General features: G+C 33.8%; 1 protein-coding gene across 1 annotated transcript; it reads left to right on the top strand.

The window, feature by feature from the left end:
• The first annotated feature begins 4,682 nt into the window (after positions 1-4,682).
• LOC132562055 (protein FAM81B-like) lies at positions 4,683-6,663 on the top strand. The gene is made up of 3 exons (XM_060226779.1): positions 4,683-5,465; positions 5,812-6,150; positions 6,424-6,663. Exons 1-3 carry the CDS (start codon positions 4,683-4,685, stop codon positions 6,661-6,663), a joined length of 1,362 nt encoding a protein of 453 aa, XP_060082762.1.
• The last annotated feature ends 13,985 nt before the right edge of the window (positions 6,664-20,648 follow it).

Here is a 20,648-nt window from a genome sequence, read left to right as displayed (position 1 = left end):
GTAGAAATAAACATTTTCTTATGTTATATTGTAACACATACCTCGTTAAGTGTAATGACATTCTTTTCTCCTCTATGTTTCAGACAAATAATCGTTCTTTGCGTAGAGAACTGGTTTTTAATTCTAAGACGTCAGCAATCATAAAGGGGTCGCGTCATCACTTTAGCCTTTTTTTTTGTTGAAGCAGCCTTTTATTCACCTTTATAAATCTTTACCATCTGGATGATATATGTGTCTACATTAAGCAGATGTGACAAATTTTATTAGTCTACATCTCATAAAGGTAATATTATCCTCTTATGGTAATGGTTGACGGGGAAAACGAAAAATTTTATGACCGATTGTGTCATATTTGCCAAGGGGGTAGCCCAATGTAGAATAATTATGCGATATTATGGTAATTACACCTTCAAATTTCCCGTCAATCAGCGTCATTAATTGTTTATCATTTCGAAAAACTAACACTGCATAAGAAACACGTTAATATCGACCTTTTTATTCATATCGCACTCATCCAGTTTCACATTTATAGGGAAACTCCTGAAAAATTACAAGGAGAATAAGACCGGGTGTTTTGAAGAGCCACAAGCCATGTTAACCTTGGTTAGTCCAAATAAGTAATGTCACGTTCTTAAATATCATATCGTACAGGGATAGAGTATTTCTTGATGAGATCACCCTGGCGACTATAAATCTTTCCCATAGTTTTCTTCAACATGCATCTTCTGAAACCCAGTGTTACGATTTTGTCCGTGAGTTGACGACTTCTTGCACCTAAATCGTAAGAATGGGAACAAGCCCTTAAATATCTAATCAACTGCAACATGGACACACAACAGGTTGGGGGTGCAGGTGTGTTGCTGTCCAGAAATGGAAAATTTAATATTGGAAAACTGAAATCATACAGCTTGGTGGGAAATGGTCCATGTTAGTTTCATTGTAGGAAAAAGAGGTTCCCTCGTTATCAAGCAAGTCTAGTTCTTAATGTATACAGGAAATGTAATAACGTCTTCAGGGCTGTATCAAGTTATTGGACGCCTTATCTGCAAGAAAAATAACATACCTGTCATGTTAGTGTATGCATAACATCAGGATCGGGGAAGGCTGACCTATATTTTGTTTTCATTTTAGATTTCAAGCTGCAAATTCTTTTGAGAATGATAGACCAAACGGATTTAATCCAATCAGGATTAGTATATTCTAATTTTGCCAATTATCACAGCTGTCCACAGAATCCATAAGTACCTTGGAATCAATAGTCCAATCGACGAATGTGGTTTTACGATATGGAGGACCATTCATTGAAAACTCTCGTAGCCTTTTTTAATAATGCTCAAGTCAACAATTACACTACAATTCATTCGAATAGTTGGCACGGTTCAGAATATACCCATGTACTTGACGCTGTTCTAAAATAGTCTGATATATGAAAAAAAATCAAATTATGGGGCTGCTGCACATCCCGTATAGACTTTTCTTTCGATTACTTTTTCTCGCCTCCTAGGCTTCAAAATTTAGACCCTTAGCCTCACTGACCGGTCCTAGAACTACGGGACAGGTGTATTATGCAGTTGAAAGCATTGTTTGACTCTACTGCTGTTCACTTATATGCTTGTGTACAAACCTAGAATAAGAATGAGCTGACGGAGGACTAGTTCTATAGTCATCTACATTCAGTTGTTGCAGCGTTTGAAATTGAGGACTTAACTCATTGCATTGTTATTCGTCTATAGATTGGATATGTTACCTTAGTTAAAACAATGATTCCGATCTTGTTCGTTCAGGCATTTAAAAAATAAAAGTAGCTTTATGTTACTAGATAAACAGACATGTACTATTTCCTTTACAGCAGAAACCCACCTGTAGGAGACTGAAAATTCTTGAATGATAGTCAATGGAACGATATTTCGGAACATTTTCCACACATAAATGTTAGACATAGTGTGGCCAAATAACATTCAGTACTTTGTTACAATCCTCTTTACTTTTTCCATAATCGTTTTACTATCTCGTCTCACTTTTTTCTACCTTAATTTATAAGTATTATGGTCAAACCGAAAAGGTCGTGTCAATTCATTATGATATCGTACACTACGTACGTCACTTCTAATACGCCACACGCTGGTCATTTGTCTGATAATGGTGACAGTGTTATCATCGAAATGTCACACTCAAATGTTCAACTGGTTTTGTTATAAGAACTTCTATCTTATCTGTTTAACGTGTTGATTGTTTAGCTATAAAATGTAAAATTTGAGACTTGTACATTATATTTACAAATCAATTTGTTTATATAACACGAAATGAATAGCTGTAGACATAGTTACCCAACTCGTGGTTGTTGTACATGTTACTTATTTCTCCGAGTTTAATAATATAGTTCATTGAAAATTTTGGAAAATATAGAATGACATGGAAATTTTTTAATGTTTTACAAAGAATAACAAACACATGATAAATTGTTTAAAAATCTTCAAAGAAAGTAAAAATAAAAAAGTAGAAATTCATACGAAATCAAACTATTTCAGAAACATGTGTCGACTGTTTAAAGCTCGTTTTAATTTGAACAGGTGCGTTAAACGCTTCTTTGGTCAAAGTTCAATTTCTAAACAAATGAAAAATCCAGACGGTCATACACACCGTCAGCCCATTTACATGGTAGTCTGAGAATTAAAAAATGATAGAAATATATTTTCCATTTTTCTATCAGTAGCTGTGATTGTCGGGGCACAATTTTCAGCGCCGGCAAAGGGCTTGATGTCAATACTGTTATAGAATTTATTCCAATAAAATGGCACAATCCTAATTATTTGGGAATGACAGGAAAAGGATTTTAAAACTGTCACTGAAGACAGATTCAACGGAATTGAAACCACAAATTTTGTTTCTTATGGTAAAGAGTCTATCTATTTTCTTACTTCCGGCTGCTTGCATTTTAACGATGACAAAAATTGAAAGAAAACGGGAGCATCGATCATGCTTTCCTTTATGTATATATATATGCACATTTGCTGCACGAATACCACTCCTGGACCGATGAATCATTAAGAAAATACTGCTGCTGTGTAATAACCATTATATTGTTAACTCTTTCCATTAACCATATTAGTCAAATTTTATAGATTTTCTTTTCTGTAAAACGCAACCGAAAGGTTTGTTTGCCTCTTCTTATAAAGTGAAACCATAAGAATCAGCTGAACTCTCTTTAATATCTAGTACATCCAATGGAATGGAGGCGATATTGTCATATTCAAAGTTTGAATGTGTGTTTCCAGAAAGAAGTCATTATTTCCAAACACGTTACAGAAATTGTAGTTATGTTCGTAGTGATTTGATACATTAACATATTTACCAATCTTGAATCTAACCACTTAAAAATGTTTACAAAGTCAACGCAACGGTCATTTTGTCAAATCGTCTTTGTCGTATTCGATGAAGACCGCCATATTGAAACAGTACAGCTAAAGTTAAACTCCGAAAGAAATGTGCGTTACACATCTGTAGAAATAAAACAAAGTTTTGTCAGTATATCGTAAGTGACTATTGAAGGAATTTATGGAAAAGATCATATCCGACCATCATCGAAATAAAAAGATTAATTTCATCTACCCTGCGTTTTGAACGTAAACTAGTAATAATCGACTGACCGTGGTGTGTCCAACTCTTTGTTGTGATTATTTAAGTTTTGACCATGATTTAATGCAGATGTAACGACAAGCGGAGTTACGATTTTCTCACTAATTATTTAGTATTTAATTAAAAATAATTGTCGAATATTGATTTCTAAGGATGCAGTAGAGTTCAAAGCTTTGTATGTATTCCTTTTTTTCTACATTTTCCAGCGTAATTGTTTATCAACGTTAAATTGAAAGCATATTAAAACTCATATAGGTGAAATAATCGAATTCACTCGATTATTTCAGTTGTAACGGGAAATGGACTACTTAAACTTAAAATTAAGATAATTAAGTCAACACAGTCCATGTGACTGGAGCAATGTCAGGCGTGTGAAAGTTTAGCTGTGGTTAAAGTTCCGACCACGCAGTCGTCTGTAAAAGATTAGACGACTACCTTCATCCTGTTGTCCATTACGTTGTTTCGCTGATACATTGATGGCTTAATTACCATGTTTCTATTATTGTTGACCGGCTATCATTGATCTGTTTACATCTCTGTGTTATGCGTGAAATGTAGTTTGGGTCGAAATGTTCTAGATACCGACACACTATGTCCTATTTTAGTCATTATATGGAGGATACAGTTTGTGTTCCTCTTTGGTTAATATCAGATTTGTAATAAATAACACTTGAACGTTGCCGAGTAGTGGTATACATAGAAACAGAGTTTAATTTTCACCTTGAAAACCTGTCAATTTAGCACAAACAAACGTTTTCGCGTTAGAATTTTGCAAAAAAAAATCTATCAAGTTTGATGAAGAAAGATGATTGCTCATCACACTATCTGTGGAAAACAGAGCGGTCCAAACACCGGAGTTTACTGTAAACTCGTCCACCAATGAAGAGCTCTACTGCACCTGTGTATTGACACGGAGGCGATAAGGATGAAACTTCCCCGCCTTTTGGGATGACTATAAATTCCTGGTTGAGGTGGTCAAACTAAGCAGTCAACAGTTGTCTCTCACATCATTCGGACGTATCAACGACCTTATACATAGTGACAAAATGAACGGAGTTTTGGTTGCCTTTTTCCTTATTCTTGGTGGGACCCAGGGACAATATGTACCTCAAGGAGTACTGCCTACACAAGCTGCCACGTGTAAATATGAATTTACAGTTCCGGACACAAAAGGTGCTTGTTCAATGTCGAATAGCAACTTGGACAAAAAAGTCGACCAGGTGAAACAGGATTTGGACAAGACTCGTTTGCAATATGTATCTCAGAACAGTATCGTCCAGAGTACACTAGCTCAGGTTCAGTCCGACACGGCTACTTATGTATCTAAAGTACAAGACCTTACCCGCCAGTTCCAGAGTCTTAAGCAGTCAGTCAGCGTGGCGCCCGCCGGTGGCAGTGCTCCAGCCGGTAACTCCCAATACCTAAATCAGCTTGTCATTGACACAAAAGATCTTCTTACGAAAGCTGTTCAGGATATCAATAATAAGATCTTCAATCTCACCTACCAATTCCAGAGAGGTTCCGTGGAACAATCCAAGGTAGATACAGCTATTGAGAAGCAAATCAACCAGCAGGCGGTAGATATCGCAAAAACAGAACAAAGGTTAATCAATCTTGAAAATCAAATCAAAGCATTGCAGGCGAGCGCCGCACAAACATCAACTGGCCCTGCAGTGACATCACCGCCTGCATCTGTAGGAACAGGAGGTCCAACAAATGCACAAATTGCCCAACTGAAACAACAATACAAGCAACTTGAGAAGGATGTCCAGAAGCAAAACCAACAGCAGGCAACTCAGTTCCAGAACCTCAATGCAAAGACAAATCAAGTAAGTGTTATATGCTTATATGCCATCATATGCATCTTTAGAACACATTTCTTATATTGTTTGTTTATTTCGTTATGAATTTGGGAAAAATCTATTAGAAACTTTTTAGTCAAAGTCAGTTTTTGAACAATTTTTATTAGAGGTATCTGTGTTATATACACAGCTTTTTTTTTATTACTTCTTCCTTTGTGTTTTTATATTCAGCTTGATCTTTATGGTTTCTGTTTCGCATATATTCATATTCATTTATTCCGTTTAATTGATATCATGAAAGAATCATATTGTCCTTATTTAATGCATCATCAATTACATTTTTGAAATAATGTCAACAAATAATTTCACACAGCTTCTTGGACAAGTAACCAATCAGAGTACTGAAATCAACAGCATAAGGCTCGCCACACAGGGCGCCATGTCACGTGTTTTGGCGGCAGAGTCAAAGGTCACGGGTGTCAAGACAGACCTAGACGCCCTGAAACAGAAGATTGAACCTCAGATGGTAGTGGTGGCACAGGAGGTCGCTACACTCCAGATAAATGTTACAAAAGTGGAGAAAGAACTGCAGCAGTTGGGATCCCAATTGATGACCAACAACGTCAATTTTGTGTCGGACCACGCCAAGGTTCAAAGCATGTCTTCCCAAACAAAACTGCTAGCCAGTCAGCTCACCAAGTTAGAGAAAGAGGTAAGTTATCTTATTAATTGAATTTGATATGCAAAATCATTTGTCTTCTTTTCATCTATTTTGCGCTTTTGCTTTCAAGACTGTTACGTACGACAAAGGTATAATAAATGGTTTGCAAAATTTGACGGAATTTGTATCTCTTTCTATCATTATTAAAACCTTTTAATTATACTTAGGTTATTTCTAATTCACCGTAAATAACTGAATTTAAGGATTTTGAAGTATTCTACGTCACATAAAAAACACAAAAGTACGGTTTATTCTTATTTTCAGATAACTGCCCAGTCCGGAGAGCTCCTAAAACTAACCAATGACGTGAAAACATTGACCGCATCTCCATCTCTGTCCACTAACACGACACTCTCCAGTGCCGCTCTACAACAGGCTGTCCAGCAATTCGAGTCCAGGGTGCAGACTTCACTGAACAAGACACAAGGTGACATTTCCCAGTTACAGAGTGTCACAAAAGTTCTTCTACAACAAATCACTGTCTTAACAACCGGATCTGGGTAGTTACATCTTGGTGGCATCCATGTTGATTATCAACACTTCCGGTCAAGCATGTGTAGATTTTGAAATCACAAAAATGACATTGAACAATTAACCGTCATCGAATTCGATGTATTACTTGTTTTATTAACCTTGTAATCGGAAGTAAATTTTCAGTAATTTACCTGAATAGTGTCAGTTTCGTATAATTTACACAAATTAAAATATTTGAGTAATTAATATCAAGTTCATATGATGTGGTATTTTGTTAAATCCTTGGTGCATTTACAGTACTTCAAATATACACATTTATAGATGAAATTTTGTTTAATGTTATTTTATTATTTATATAGATCTATGCGTGTTTGTTTTTATCGTTACTGCGGGACAGTTTTCATCAACAGACGTTTTATAAAATAAACAGAGAAAAGCTGAAACGTTATTGTTTATTACACGCACGAGTTGAACAGTACACGATGATTTGTTTTATAAAAGATTAATACTAAAAAAACGTAGTTTCTTTTGTTTCTTAACACAACAAATGCCAATAATAAGTGACATTAACATTACGTCATCACGACTGGTACCTGTTGGTGTTTGCTGACAATTTATAACGACATTTTCCGTAAAATGATCAGATCAACAAGATCCAATACTGATCATTATTTCAATACTTATACTGACCATCGTGGAATATTTGTACTGAATGTTTAAAATTCTACACTGAACATCTGCTCCAGGGATGGAAATTTAAGGATTCAGACATCTGTAGTCCTGTCGAATGACAATTTGATTTACATCTGCAGAAAGCAGGGCGTTCTTAAGAGCCAGCATTTAAATACAACTAATTGAGATACAACATTTAGATACAACTAACATCTTTTGAGGGATAAATCTTGCTTTGGTCGATATCTTAAGGTGACAAACGGATTTATTGGTTTTCCTCTTAAGGCTCTTGGCATCAGTGAATAGTGTTGGAAATAAGACATATTTATATATATTAACATTAACGATAGATATGAATGTTTTCATTGATGCTAGAAAGCTAGACGAAATCCAAAAGGTATTCAAAAATAAAAAATAACGTTAATCAAAACTGACGTCAGTGCGAACACAAAAGAAGGTAAAATGAAAACTACGGTAATTAGGGCAGTTTATCTGAACAGTTTATGTTACTGTTCGATCTACTTTTGAAGTCCGGCAACAATATTCTCTTCTATAATTTAAAAGCATGGTCGTTTTTCTGAACGTTCCATAGTAGTTGAAATTTAGCGAATAATTCACTAATGTCAAACATTTCAGCTGCGGAATAAAACTGTTCTACATCTATATTAGTGAATGTTTTTTTTTTAAACCATAGAAAAAATGAATGGTGATGTTCCTTTTGATATAAACATCAAATCGGATTCGTTAGTAATCAAATTACATATTAATTGTGTTACATGTCATAACTTAAATACGACATTTCTCTTCAAAAATGGTCTGCAATCAGCAACTGTCATTATCTGTATTAAAAGAATAAAATACAGTTAAGTTGCAATTTAGTCCTGCATCCCGTAGAAATCCGTGAACATTCAATTAAATTTGAGCAAATGGGATGTGAATGTTAGACAACCGCCGTCATGCTATATTGATGACAAGAAAAAGATTTTTAACTTAAATATAGTATTGACAAATGATATGTTGAGATGAGCGCTTCTTTCTGAATGTAGTATCAAATGAACAACATGTTCATGACATTCTGTAGTCTAAAAGGGTCTATACCGTATAGGAATGACCGTATTGTTAAACCGGCAGCAACAGATTACTAGTAACAGCTTCTGCAGTTTCTTCACAATAAATTATATACTGTATACATACGTTAGCGAGACCTAGATTACTTACTTTAAATGTAAGTACATATGATGGAGATATTAAACTAAAATCTGTCTGACCTCATCTGCGTGAAAATTCATGTTGTTACATATGCAGAAATTTCTAAATAACAGGAAAAAATATTGATGTGCTTCTTTCAAATGTTACAATTCAAATTTGATAGATAGACTAAAACGTATTTGTGACGATTTTAGTCAACCGCGTATTTAATGCGTATTTAAGCAGTATATACGAATCTAAAATTGAACGAAATTAATTCTATAGGTCATTTTACATGTAGGTCTTTGTGGATTCATTCTGTACATATTTTCGAGTGCACTCTATTGAAGTGATTATAGGGCTTTTAACTTGTAAACCAATTTGTCGGACCCTTACAGTGAAGTAGCAATTCACACTAACAGACCGCCACTGAAGTAGGCCTGTCAGAATTAGAATAAACGTGTCGCATGCGAGTTAGAGCGTCATATTAGGTCTTATGTTAAACGTTATATTACATATTCATACGCCATGTGTTTATTTACCGGGTCCGAGACTTATCATCCAATTGTTGTCTAATAACGTTGTGATTCGTTTTCTACTGAAATGAGATACAACCAGCTCCAATTTAGCCGAACCCTTTTTTGTGCATTTATCATTTATAAAAAGAAAAGAAAAAATCATTTGGTCGGCATATCTTTATTGCCTGACATGTTTCTAATTCTTGATTTACCTGGTTGGTATAAATTTAAACTCTTCATTGCAATATTTAAAAAATCAATAAGTTTGATCATAATAAATAAAATAGATAAATCAATCAAAACATAATGCCGACTTTAACAAAACTGACATGTCCACAATTTTTCTCATCAATTGTCTTTCACGCAATTGAGATGCTATTAAATTTTCACTTTCAATTTTTTTCCGGACAAACTCATTTTGGGCTCCAAGCATCACAGACAAAAGACAGAATGATGTAGTTTGACCTAGCTTGCAGTTATACTGTACTAAATTTCAAATTTCTATTTTAACATGTCACATGTGTGTGTATTTTAGGACAATCCTACGTGAATATTTCAGTTCGGCGGATACGGACCTCGAGTCCATTCATTTTATCAGAACACCAGAGATGCCATTCCCCCGCCTCATCACCCGGTCACGAATGTTCTCGTCCAGGTGTCCGCTCCAAATAGCCTTATAACTTTGCGTCATTATCTTCCTCCTTTACAAATAAGCATGTAATTTGCCACCTGCTTCACGGCTTTCTGATTAATCTTTGGCCAATGTTTAAAAGCATGTTTGAAGAAGATAGGGTTTACTTGATCTTTTGTTTGTATTACACCTCAGTTTGAATGTTGCAACAAGTTTTCCCTATTCATATACTGAAGGTTGATACCCTGTAATACCAGCAAAATGATTGCAAGTTAATACACTAAAGAAAAAATTGCATATGCATACAATTTAATCCTCAAATACCAAAAAATACCTCATACTTATATAATTAAAACATGTAGGTTTAACTATAAACATACCACGGGGCATATTAAATATAAATCAAGAATGATATGAAAAAGTCTTCAGACAATTAAGATTGTGAAAGCATGATGGAGAAACAGTTCGGAAGATATGCAAAAATAACCTTACAGATAATATATAAATAACTCAAGCATACTTTACATGTGTAATCGGTAAGGATATAAGATTCGATGAATTTATCCTGCAACTATGCTGACTAGCACTAGCAGAATCAATATCTTGATTTACTTACAAAAAACGTCTAGCAATATAAATAACTGTTGAAATAAGCGATTTTATGTGTTGTAATGAACAAGTTTATTTACTAACATTCATAAAGTCGATATCATATCTGTTGAAATTTGGAACTATATTTTCACGAAGAGCAATTATTTGGCGTACGTCATCAGGCAAAATACAGCGTAACGTCAACGTCACATAAACTAAGAATGAACAAAAAATTGTTGAAGTTATGATAGTCTGATGTCCAATAAATGTTGCAGAATAGGTAGAATAATTGGTGGGTGTCTTAAAGTATAAACTGCATTTGGCTCTGGACAGACAGACAAAGTTAGAGGCTCACCATATTTGTCTTTCTTCACCCTTGCCAAATACAGCTTATATTTTAAGACACTGATCATGTATTTTCTATAATCCCAAGGTAAATATTAACGCAATTTTTACGAACAATTTATATTTAAAACAGTCAGCGAACAAAGTAGGGAGCTTCTCATAAAGTATTCAAAAAATAAATGAAACCCTGAAATCCAGACACATGTCTATCAATTACATTTAAACTTGCGTATTTTCGTGAAATGTGTGTGACATGTTTAAAGCCAAACCATTAAACTTTGGACTGACTGCGTTAACAGAAGACCGACATAGCGATATCCATATAAAAACTCCCAGGAAACGAAGTAAAATTGTTATTTAATCAGAAAGTTAATCTAACAATCGAATGAAACGTTTATCCGTATCTTCACAAGTTTGTATATCAACACAAACTATTGTGAGACCATTCAAAATTGCATCTTCCGTTTTTCTGGGGATTTTTAAAAAAAAATGTTTGTCATTAGAAACAACAGAATACCTAGGACTTTGAAATATCTTTTTTTAGCTCTTTAGTGTATACATCGTATGTGTCCACTGCACCCATGTAATGGTGTGACGCCATCAAACTATTCAAACTTAAAATAAACATTAATTATGATGAATTCAAATATTACTTTGAATTTTTTGTATATTGTGAATTTCTGTTGTTCAAATTATTGGAGATCTGAAACGTGTCCTTTAAATCAAATTGAAATTATTATTTTATTTACTAATGACATTTTCTATTAATCAATGTAAAAATATGAATAAAAATTTACTTTTCAAATTTTTAATTTCATCACTTTAGAATTGTAGATTCCAAATACTAAAGGCATAATATGTATTTTTATACACGTGCATCTTTAGTTACATAAACAACAAACAGGAAAGATTTTCTTGCTTTATGGGAAATTGTATATACTTTTAATGACATTATTCACAAAAAACACCGGACAAAGATGGGTTTAAAATGTTCCGACATAGCCACAGCCATACCGAAACTCACAGGAAACGAAGCAGAATCGTTATTTGATGAGATAGTATTCCCAACAATCGAATAAAACATTATCCCCAGTTTCACAAAGTGTGTTTGTAAAGGATATTATTGTGTAAACTAGCCGAAAAAGGCCTCACCAGACTCTTGAACTCTCAACAAAATGTATTCGTCATGTTGACCTACTACGCTGAAGCGTCTGAATCATTCAAACAAATCACTCCTTAAATTTAGGTTTTTATTAGTCACTGCTTCCTGGTAAGCTTTTTATCAATATATATGAAAGCATAACATATAATTCATAACTTTGATGAAAAAAGTTTTTTACTTTAGAAATCCCCTTGCGAACTCCTGACACGCCTCATCCCAAATAAAGCATTACGTAGTTATCCTGATTCTATACATGTGTACGTATATGAAATCATTCACATAACTTTAGTATTGCTGACTTTAGAAACAGTAGAGATGTTGGATAATATATCAAAAACAAAATTGATTTAAGAAAGAAATTCATCCCTTTTTCGCTTCGAATATTTGATATTTGTCTGTATACCCTTCCGGAACACATTGTCTATTTCTTTTGTTAATATTTGCTCTCACTTCAGTTTAATTCCCGTGGTTTCCACTTAAGGTTAATGCTGTTTTATGGCTTTTTAAAAATGCGCATCGTCATGAACATGAATCTTTAGATTCTTGGTAAACACTTCAACAGTTGTTCATATTCAATGCTTCGTTTGGGTTCATATATATATATATATAAATAGTGCCAAACAAGTCACTTATTTTTCGTTCATATATTTGCTATATTACATATCTATCAATTCATTCATTAACGTAAAAGTGAATATGTTATTATCTATATTTTTCAAATCCTTTAAATTTCGATAGTGTTTTGAATAAGTATTTTCCCTTGATTTGTGTGATAACATCCTTGCAAAATTCAATGAAAAACATACTGCATAAGATTAATCTTCAGTGGTGATATACCATATACCTATTGTTTTACCTATATACCATATCTATAAAGCATTATAGATGTACTAAGTGGATATCAATTACAAAAAGTGCCATCGTCCAGCCCTATGTAGAACATGATAAGATGTCTCGATAACCCGGTATGGAGGATAATGTTGTTTGTTTGTCTGTTAAGTCAAGGAATGTATAAACACCCGTCCGTGAAAATGACCAGAATTATTACATGAGCAAACAATTCCTCAGACCATTGTGTATCAGATTGTGTTTGAACAAAGTAAACTTTGTCTCAAGGGGGTTTTACAAACATGGTTTTAATCATGGCATCATAGCTATTCTTAAAGGAAAACCAATGTTGAAGCAATATATACCATAGTTATGATAATAACATGTATTTGACATCGTTAAAAAATTATCAGATATCTGAAAATTAGGAAATTTACTAAATTATGATGCTAATGCACCTCCTCCATCCAAATGTTTACTTTTATCATCACATTGAATTTTCCTCAGTCGCTTGCTAGGCTTCAAACTATAGGTACTTACCATCACTGACGTGTATTAAAGGACTAAATAGCTGTATGATGCAGATTGATTCATGCTTTGGCTCTATTGTGTCTTACTATAAATTTGTTTTAAAATATGTTATTCACTTGTGTGTCTCAAGTGTCGGTTTGCTTGATGGAAAACATCCAAATAAAAAAAACGATTCTGTTCATATGTAACATTGCACCTAGAAACATATATATATATACATAAACAAAACAGCAATATGTTTTTAATGCGTTTTACCAGCGAAATATATGAATATGTCAATTTGATAAGATATCAAAATATCACTCTAGTAATGATGCAAGAAAAGTTATATCATCAAGTTGTATAGCTATATGTTTAACGGGTGCTTCGCAAACCACATATAGATATTCCCTCATACTCGTGAAATAAATATTGAAGGGAAACCGTTAAATATCCCCTTTACATTTATCGGATCTCAAAGGACTTGTGTAAGAATAAAAAAAGATATTGGGAAATGCTGTTCACGATATTTCAGGGATTAAACATCAAATAACCATTCTGTGGTCACTTCTTAGCTAACTTGAATTCAGATTTGTTCAAATATTCTGTTCACATATTGCAATTATGTAATGCATTACTTAAAGCCTACTATTAACGATGACTGGCAACGAACATGAAAAGCTTCGTTGCTTTCGAACGAAATACTAGGTCCGTTCCCAGCCACCGCAAAATTCAGCACGAATGATGATTCCAGATACATATATGCTATAGAGGGATTATCTGTTTAAACCCCGAATTTGTGGTTTGATAGATCAAAGTCTGTAAGACTTATGTTGACTGGCAGTTGGCAGTAAAGGGGTCGTCTTCAGCTGACCTGTACTCTACCAAATATGTAGGTGTTATGTCCGGTCAATATGTTCCACCTGGCGTGTTGGTAAACTAGAACATAGGAACTGACGTTTAGTACAGCAAAGGCAAATTATTTACTTGGAAGAATCAGACATTGTTATCTGATAACTGTAAGCCAATTATCAATGATACATATTATTCGCCTGCATCAGTATTCGCAACATTATAAGTTAAGTGATAAAGAGGCCGTACCAAACAGAATATGACCCTTTCTATCATTGCGTAGATGCTTGCTGCCAGGAAAATTCGTAAGCTATAATGCTCCTCAGGATAAGAGGATGCTTTTCTAGTTCCCGGAATATGTGTCTTATTGCTATTTTTTCTGGCGACAACACATATGTTTTTGTTCTTCTTCCAGGTTAGAACAAGACAAGGATCAAATATCAGATGGACAACACATTTGTTCAATGGTTGAATAGTTTTTCAGGACAAGGAATAATGACTCTTCAATGTCTCTCTATCTGTTTTCAGAAAATTTGAAATACTCGTTTTTCAAGAATATGAAGTACAAACATGCTTACTGCATTTGAATTTCAAGTATATTCAGGTAATTTTACATCAGGAGACATCAGCATGGAAAAAAGCAAATGTTTTGCAATGATTTTCTTCAACTCTTCAGATGTATATTAGGAGTTGATTATGTAATAGTTAATTAGACGGAACACAAAATCAGTTATCGTTGTGAAAGTTAGTTAACCGGTATATGTTAATCAATTTGATCTGATGTTGTACTGGAAGTCTTTTGCTTTACTCGTTTGATGATCATATTACTCACAATTTTCTCTTACTATCATACATTATTAAGTACATAAAATATTTAATCTCCTAGTACAAATTTAAAATTAGTTGTAGCAGAGCCTGATTGTAAATTAAACTGCATTTTCCAACAGTTTCTTCCTTTTTGGACTCGGCGGGGAAGCGGACGAAATCAGATAAAAACCAAAGGGAAGTACATAGTTTCGAACGTCCCTTTTAATCCGTTAATGTTTTTACTTTTACTAAACAACAGTTACCAATCACAAAACGAAAGTAGATCTGAGTACTGTCTGTAAAGTCTTCAAATGTTGTTCTTAAAATGTCAAACTGAAATATCAGCAACCGAATTTAAGCCTTTCATGTTCAAAAATGATTTAACAAGACTGGTCAACTATGTCATTAAAAACAACACAGTGACCCCACATTGATCCAGTATCAATGTACACAGGTTAAAACACCATAATGTCCAATGACACAAGTCGTTTTGTGCCCCGTTAAGAGGAAAGTCTCCAGTTATCGGCAATGTTTATGTCCATCATCCATTATTTTCCATCTTAACTTCAGTTTGCCTAGATACCCTCTGGTGACCGTACATTTAGATCGTATCACAAAATATGATGTATAAATGCTATATAGAAATTCGGTCCTTGTTGTTTCAAATTTAGATAGAGTTAAAACAGTGGTTATTGAAAAATTCAAATCGTTATCACCGATAATACTATGGCGTTTAAGACAAAATATAGCAATCTGACTTGTCTGAACAAACCTAAAGCCGTGAAAGAGAAAAATGTTCCCAATTATGTTTTTTGAAAGTTTCTAACAACTGGATAGAAAAGGTAGTCTCTAACCAACATAAAACATCAATAAAATCGTCAGCTTTTAGGTTATCACTTCATGAAAAATAATTCTACGTCGAAACAACTACTAGCATAGAGATAAGAAGACAAGTACCGAAGGGTTCCTTTAAGATCGAATTCAAGTAATGCAACGTTCTTGAAATAAGAACATGGGTTACCTATATATCAGCAACCAACGATGTTTAACAAAATACTGCTCTGTAAAAGCATTAGGGAGCATGATGGTAACAAAGAATTATGTAAAAAATCGCAACAAAATATAGTTCTGTTGTACGCAAACTTATGTTCTTTAAACCCACAAAGTCAGCCAGGCGACCTTATACTTGTCGGGGAATTGAACCCCATTGCCTTGAAGAAAGGCGAATACATTTCCACTGCGCCACACGTCCATCTTTCATACAATCAGTCTGTTATAGTTTTCGATAACAAATGTCTTCGGATGTCATGGAAGGAGTAGCCTCGGCGTTGAGCGCACTGATTCAGAAGGGAATATTAGCATTTATACCTTATCATATCTATATCTAATTTTGTTTTCATACGATGTAGTATTTATCGACCACCTTATCAAAACTTTTTAAAATTGTTTAATTTCACTTCTTCTATCTATATTGCGGCCTTTAACAAGAAATTTATTGACAACGCCCATCGAACATGTATATACCCACTAGAATTGGAACAAGGACACGACAAACTTCTACATCAGTCGCTTTTCTCGATCTTCTCCTACAATGAAACCAACCAAGCGGTATGATAAGGGTAACGATTTCAATTTCCCTATTGTGAATTTTCCATTTCTGGATAGCAACGTGCCTATAACCCCAACATATGGTGTTTACATGTCGCAGTTGATTCGATATTCAAGGGCCTTTTCCCATTGTCACGATTTCGTGCAAGAAGTCGTCAACCAACGGACTAACTCGTAACACAGCGTTTCAAAAGATGCAGGTTTTAGGATCGTCATAGTGATCTCATTAAGAAATAATCTATATGTGCGATACAAATTTAGACGTATTTGCTTGTTGTATTCCGTGTTCTCATTTAAAAACGCGGCATTACTTTCTGTGACTGACCAAGATTTACAGAGAACGTTTACACCTCTGGAACACCTAGTTTCATTCTCCTTGTAACTTTCATGTTTCATATTCACATGATTGCATGTGATAATTTTTGCCACACTTTAGGTAATCACTAGTGTTTTACCTTTTTGAAAAGTCCGATAAAAATCCCGGTGAAATTTGTATTGTCAGTTTTGTTATAAATTGTCGACATAAATTTCAGAAATCGATTTTATTTTTGAAGTTTCTGACTTTCATTATCTGTGTGATATTCACAAAAGCATTCGTAAATATTTCCGTTATAAACCCGTCATATGACTGCTACTTTCAAAAAAGAAGAGTGTTTCGTTTTCCAGATAATCTTAATTGTGAAATATTAAAATTAGATATATAGTTTGAAATATTTAAGATTTATTTAAAGTAAAACGACATTTTGGAAATAATTAGTATATAAAATCGTTGCTTTTATCAGTTATATTAAAGATTCATTCCATATAACAGTTTTTGTCACGTCTGTGAGGAACAATTGCGAAAGTTGAATGTACAGCTGAACCGACAAATACGTGCGGCGACGGTGATTGAACGGCGACAGCGGTTGGGCGGCGGCGGTGAAAGTGACTCCTCTATATTTCGCTATAATCTTGTAAGATTTGATTCGTTGCTTAAAGATCCTGTTGCAAGCAAATTTGAAAGATGGACCACATAGCAGACATCTCAAAGTGTTATTCCATCCACCTTATAGAATGAATTTCTTCAACCACCAGATAATGAAATTTTCATTTCATTCCTTTCTTATGATGGAAGGGCACCATACATAGTATATATGCATGGTTTTCCTTTACCCCATTTGGTTTGTATCTAAATTGAAGTACATTTGAATAATTTCAGTAACGTTATTCTTTTGTATTCGAGGCATGAAAAGGACCCATGGCCCTATTTGAATGAAAGAGCCAAAGTTTCACAGCATTGGTTGCTGAGTTCTTTGCTGTTGTTATACGTGTGGCTGCATCAAAACAATTACGTGTAATTCTAGTGTTCAAAATCTAGTAGTTTTGTACATATACACTTATATCTGACGTCATTATGAAATAATCAGATATACGAAATTTATTAAATTATGGCGCTAGTGCATCTTCCCATCCAAAGTTTTACATTTCTTTTGATCATACTGGAGTTTCCTCAGTATCCTCCCAGGTAACAAAATATAAGTCTTTCAAATCACTAAGGAGTCCTAGATGTGCAGTATTTCATTGTTAATCTCTACTTTATCTAACTATAGCTTTGTTTTAAGAATGTACTTCTCTGAGAAGTACAATACATATCTAGTACTCAACGTCATTTCTGATGATGATTATCTTAGAGGTTTGATCCTAGAAGTTAGATCAAAAGCAAAAAATCAATATGTTGCACTACTTTTTTCCAGTACACGAGTCAGAATATGTATAACAGAAAATATTTTTCTTCTTGATTTATTTCTTATTTTTTCATGAATAAGACATTCCTTGTTATTTTTGCGTCAGCCTTTTTTCAAATATTGTTTTGTCTTTCATTACAAGATAAGGGTATGATAATTGGATATAGGAAAAACTAATGCCAAATATTTACTTTTTGGTTTAACGAGCTTTAAACTATAAAGCAACCAAAAATGGGAATGTTCCAAAATGACCTAAATTTTCGACGATACTTTTCATGATTAAAGGGGGTCATTGTCTTCAATTTTTATCTTTTTTATTTCACAATTTCAAGCCCACAAGACAGCCTTCTAAGATCAAGAAACAAGCTGAACTATATGTTTTCGGGTCCTTAAAATCCTGCAAATTATCCATCCACCAGGTCGGAATACACCAATTTGAAATCTGTGATTTGTGGTGATAATTGATGAAAATTGGTTGAAATATACCCATGACTTTCAAGTTCTACTCAAGAGATGTACCATGCCAGAAAATGTTGAAATTGTTTATACTTTTCACCGAATCACAACATCAACTGCGCTGTCACAAAAAAGTAGTTCAAAAGCGAAATGTCTTAAAAATCGTCCTTTTCACAATTATAAAGACAACTCTAGATAATAAATTGTATAAGACTACCAAATTTCAAGATATTATGTTGGAATTTGTTTCACATTCAATTATGTCTTGCTTTCTGTCAAAACATCAGTAGATCCTTTAGAGGTACTTTTCACAGATGTGTCTTTCGTACGATCTTTTATTTAATAGATATAAAGCTATCGTCTTTATTCGTTTATATTACGAGTCCTTTTAAGATTATAAATACTAGTGGTTAAGGAAGCTGTTAGTACAATGATATATCCGAACCTTCATTCTATATCTACTCTCAGTATTGAATTCCTGAAACAAACAATAACACTTAACAATTTGAAGTGATGACATTATTTTTTGTCAAATGAAAAATTGTTTGTTAACTACAATTTGATAACACTATGAACAGATTGGCAGTACTATAGCCACACTTATCGCAAAGAATCCAATATGCAAACATGCCGGAATGCCATGTTAATTGCCATCGGTATTATGATTAGTTAACGCAATATGATACACCTACGTCAATTGGATTGTCGACCACACGTTAAAGTTTTAATCTTCTTTTTTCATTTTATTATTTCTTTATCAAAAATTTAAAAAAAAATAAAGTAGAAAAAATATAATCATATCTGAATTTTTTCTTTCTAAATTGGTTTTATGTGTATTGGTGATAAGTAGTAACAATGAATTATTTCAATATGTTATGAAGACAAATACACAGACATACATCTAAAGATGTCAGGTATCATCTTTCCTGTGTGAAATACCTGTGTGAGCGTCCGTCGTCAGGTATCTGATAATAGGTAGATTCGAAGGTAAACAGAGACAATAGACTACTTTATGTCATGTAATCCAAAAATTTATCTAAGTAATCCCATAACAAATCTATTAGGAAACATAGAGTACATCAATATTTGTACATGGTCGTCCATTTACGTGGTTACAACTTCAACAAATCGTTATTCCAGTATCGAATTTCTCACGAAACTATGCCTACTCATAAACGCGACATTCTAACTACAAATTTACTGTAGCCTACGTCATTTCCTTAAAATACTTTCGGATAATTTTATCACGTAAATTCACAAAAAGCAAGAAAAATACCCATGAAATCCTGTACGTGACTAACTGATCTTCTTCCTGTTTCTATCCTTTAGTTCTCGGAAAAAACACTCGTAACTAATATAACATATTTTGGCTTGGTCTGATACTCATTTTTGACATTAAAAGACGTTGTGCCTTTGATATTACTTGTCTGAGATATTGATAGTTAACTCTATTTCAACACTTGTATGTACACCATTGTCAGTTGCATTTCATTTCGTTTGGCTATAAAATAAATTATATCCTGATGTAACACCTTTAGGAAAATGACGGTGGATTCGTTTGAATCTGTTGCAAACTAGTGTGATATAATTTCACATTATAAAACAATATTTTGCGTAATGGAAAAAGGCGCAGCACATTTTATAGTTTTCACGTTAAATGATTGCAGTTTTTTTTCTTTCTTGTAAAATCTTCAAATATGAAGATAAATCATTATTACGTCAGCACAAAGCTTATTACTTACTGACATAACTGCAGTATTCATATTACATTTTTATTAGCTTTGAAGCAGGTAAAGGAGCATATTTACGTAAAAAAAATTACATAATCATAGTGAATGCATTCTAAGACGTGAGTGATCTCATTAAGCTGGTATAAAACAATACTGTTGATTAAAGTTTACTGTCACATGTTATATAGCGGACAATTCCTTAAGATTTTGACGTGATACTCTATCTGATTAATAATAAGATAACCGGCTGCAACATCAAGTACAATACATTCTTGAACCATTTATGTGTAGTCGAAAAGAGATGCATCACCAAAGACATTGCGGAACGATGTCATGCTTTATCATTAGACAAGTACAACTAAAATGGATCGGTTCTCACAAGATTATGATGAA

This window comes from Ylistrum balloti, unplaced genomic scaffold (assembly GCF_031769215.1).
Source record: "Ylistrum balloti isolate Yb309-2 unplaced genomic scaffold, AGI_CSIRO_Ybal_v1 Utg371338, whole genome shotgun sequence".
In the NCBI taxonomy this organism is placed as follows: domain Eukaryota; kingdom Metazoa; phylum Mollusca; class Bivalvia; order Pectinida; family Pectinidae; genus Ylistrum; species Ylistrum balloti.
The sequence above is the reverse complement of the archived record's forward strand: the minus strand, read 5'-3'. Positions and strand labels throughout refer to the sequence as shown.

Bases quoted from the DNA above. Each gene is read 5' to 3' on its own strand.
- LOC132562055 (XM_060226779.1), top strand. From the start codon at position 4,683: ATGAACGGAGTTTTGGTTGCCTTTTTCCTTATTCTTGGTGGGACCCAG. The intron at 5,466-5,811 runs GTAAGTGTTATA...AATTTCACACAG, and splicing joins TCAATGCAAAGACAAATCAA to CTTCTTGGACAAGTAACCAA. The intron at 6,151-6,423 runs GTAAGTTATCTT...TCTTATTTTCAG, and splicing joins TCACCAAGTTAGAGAAAGAG to ATAACTGCCCAGTCCGGAGA.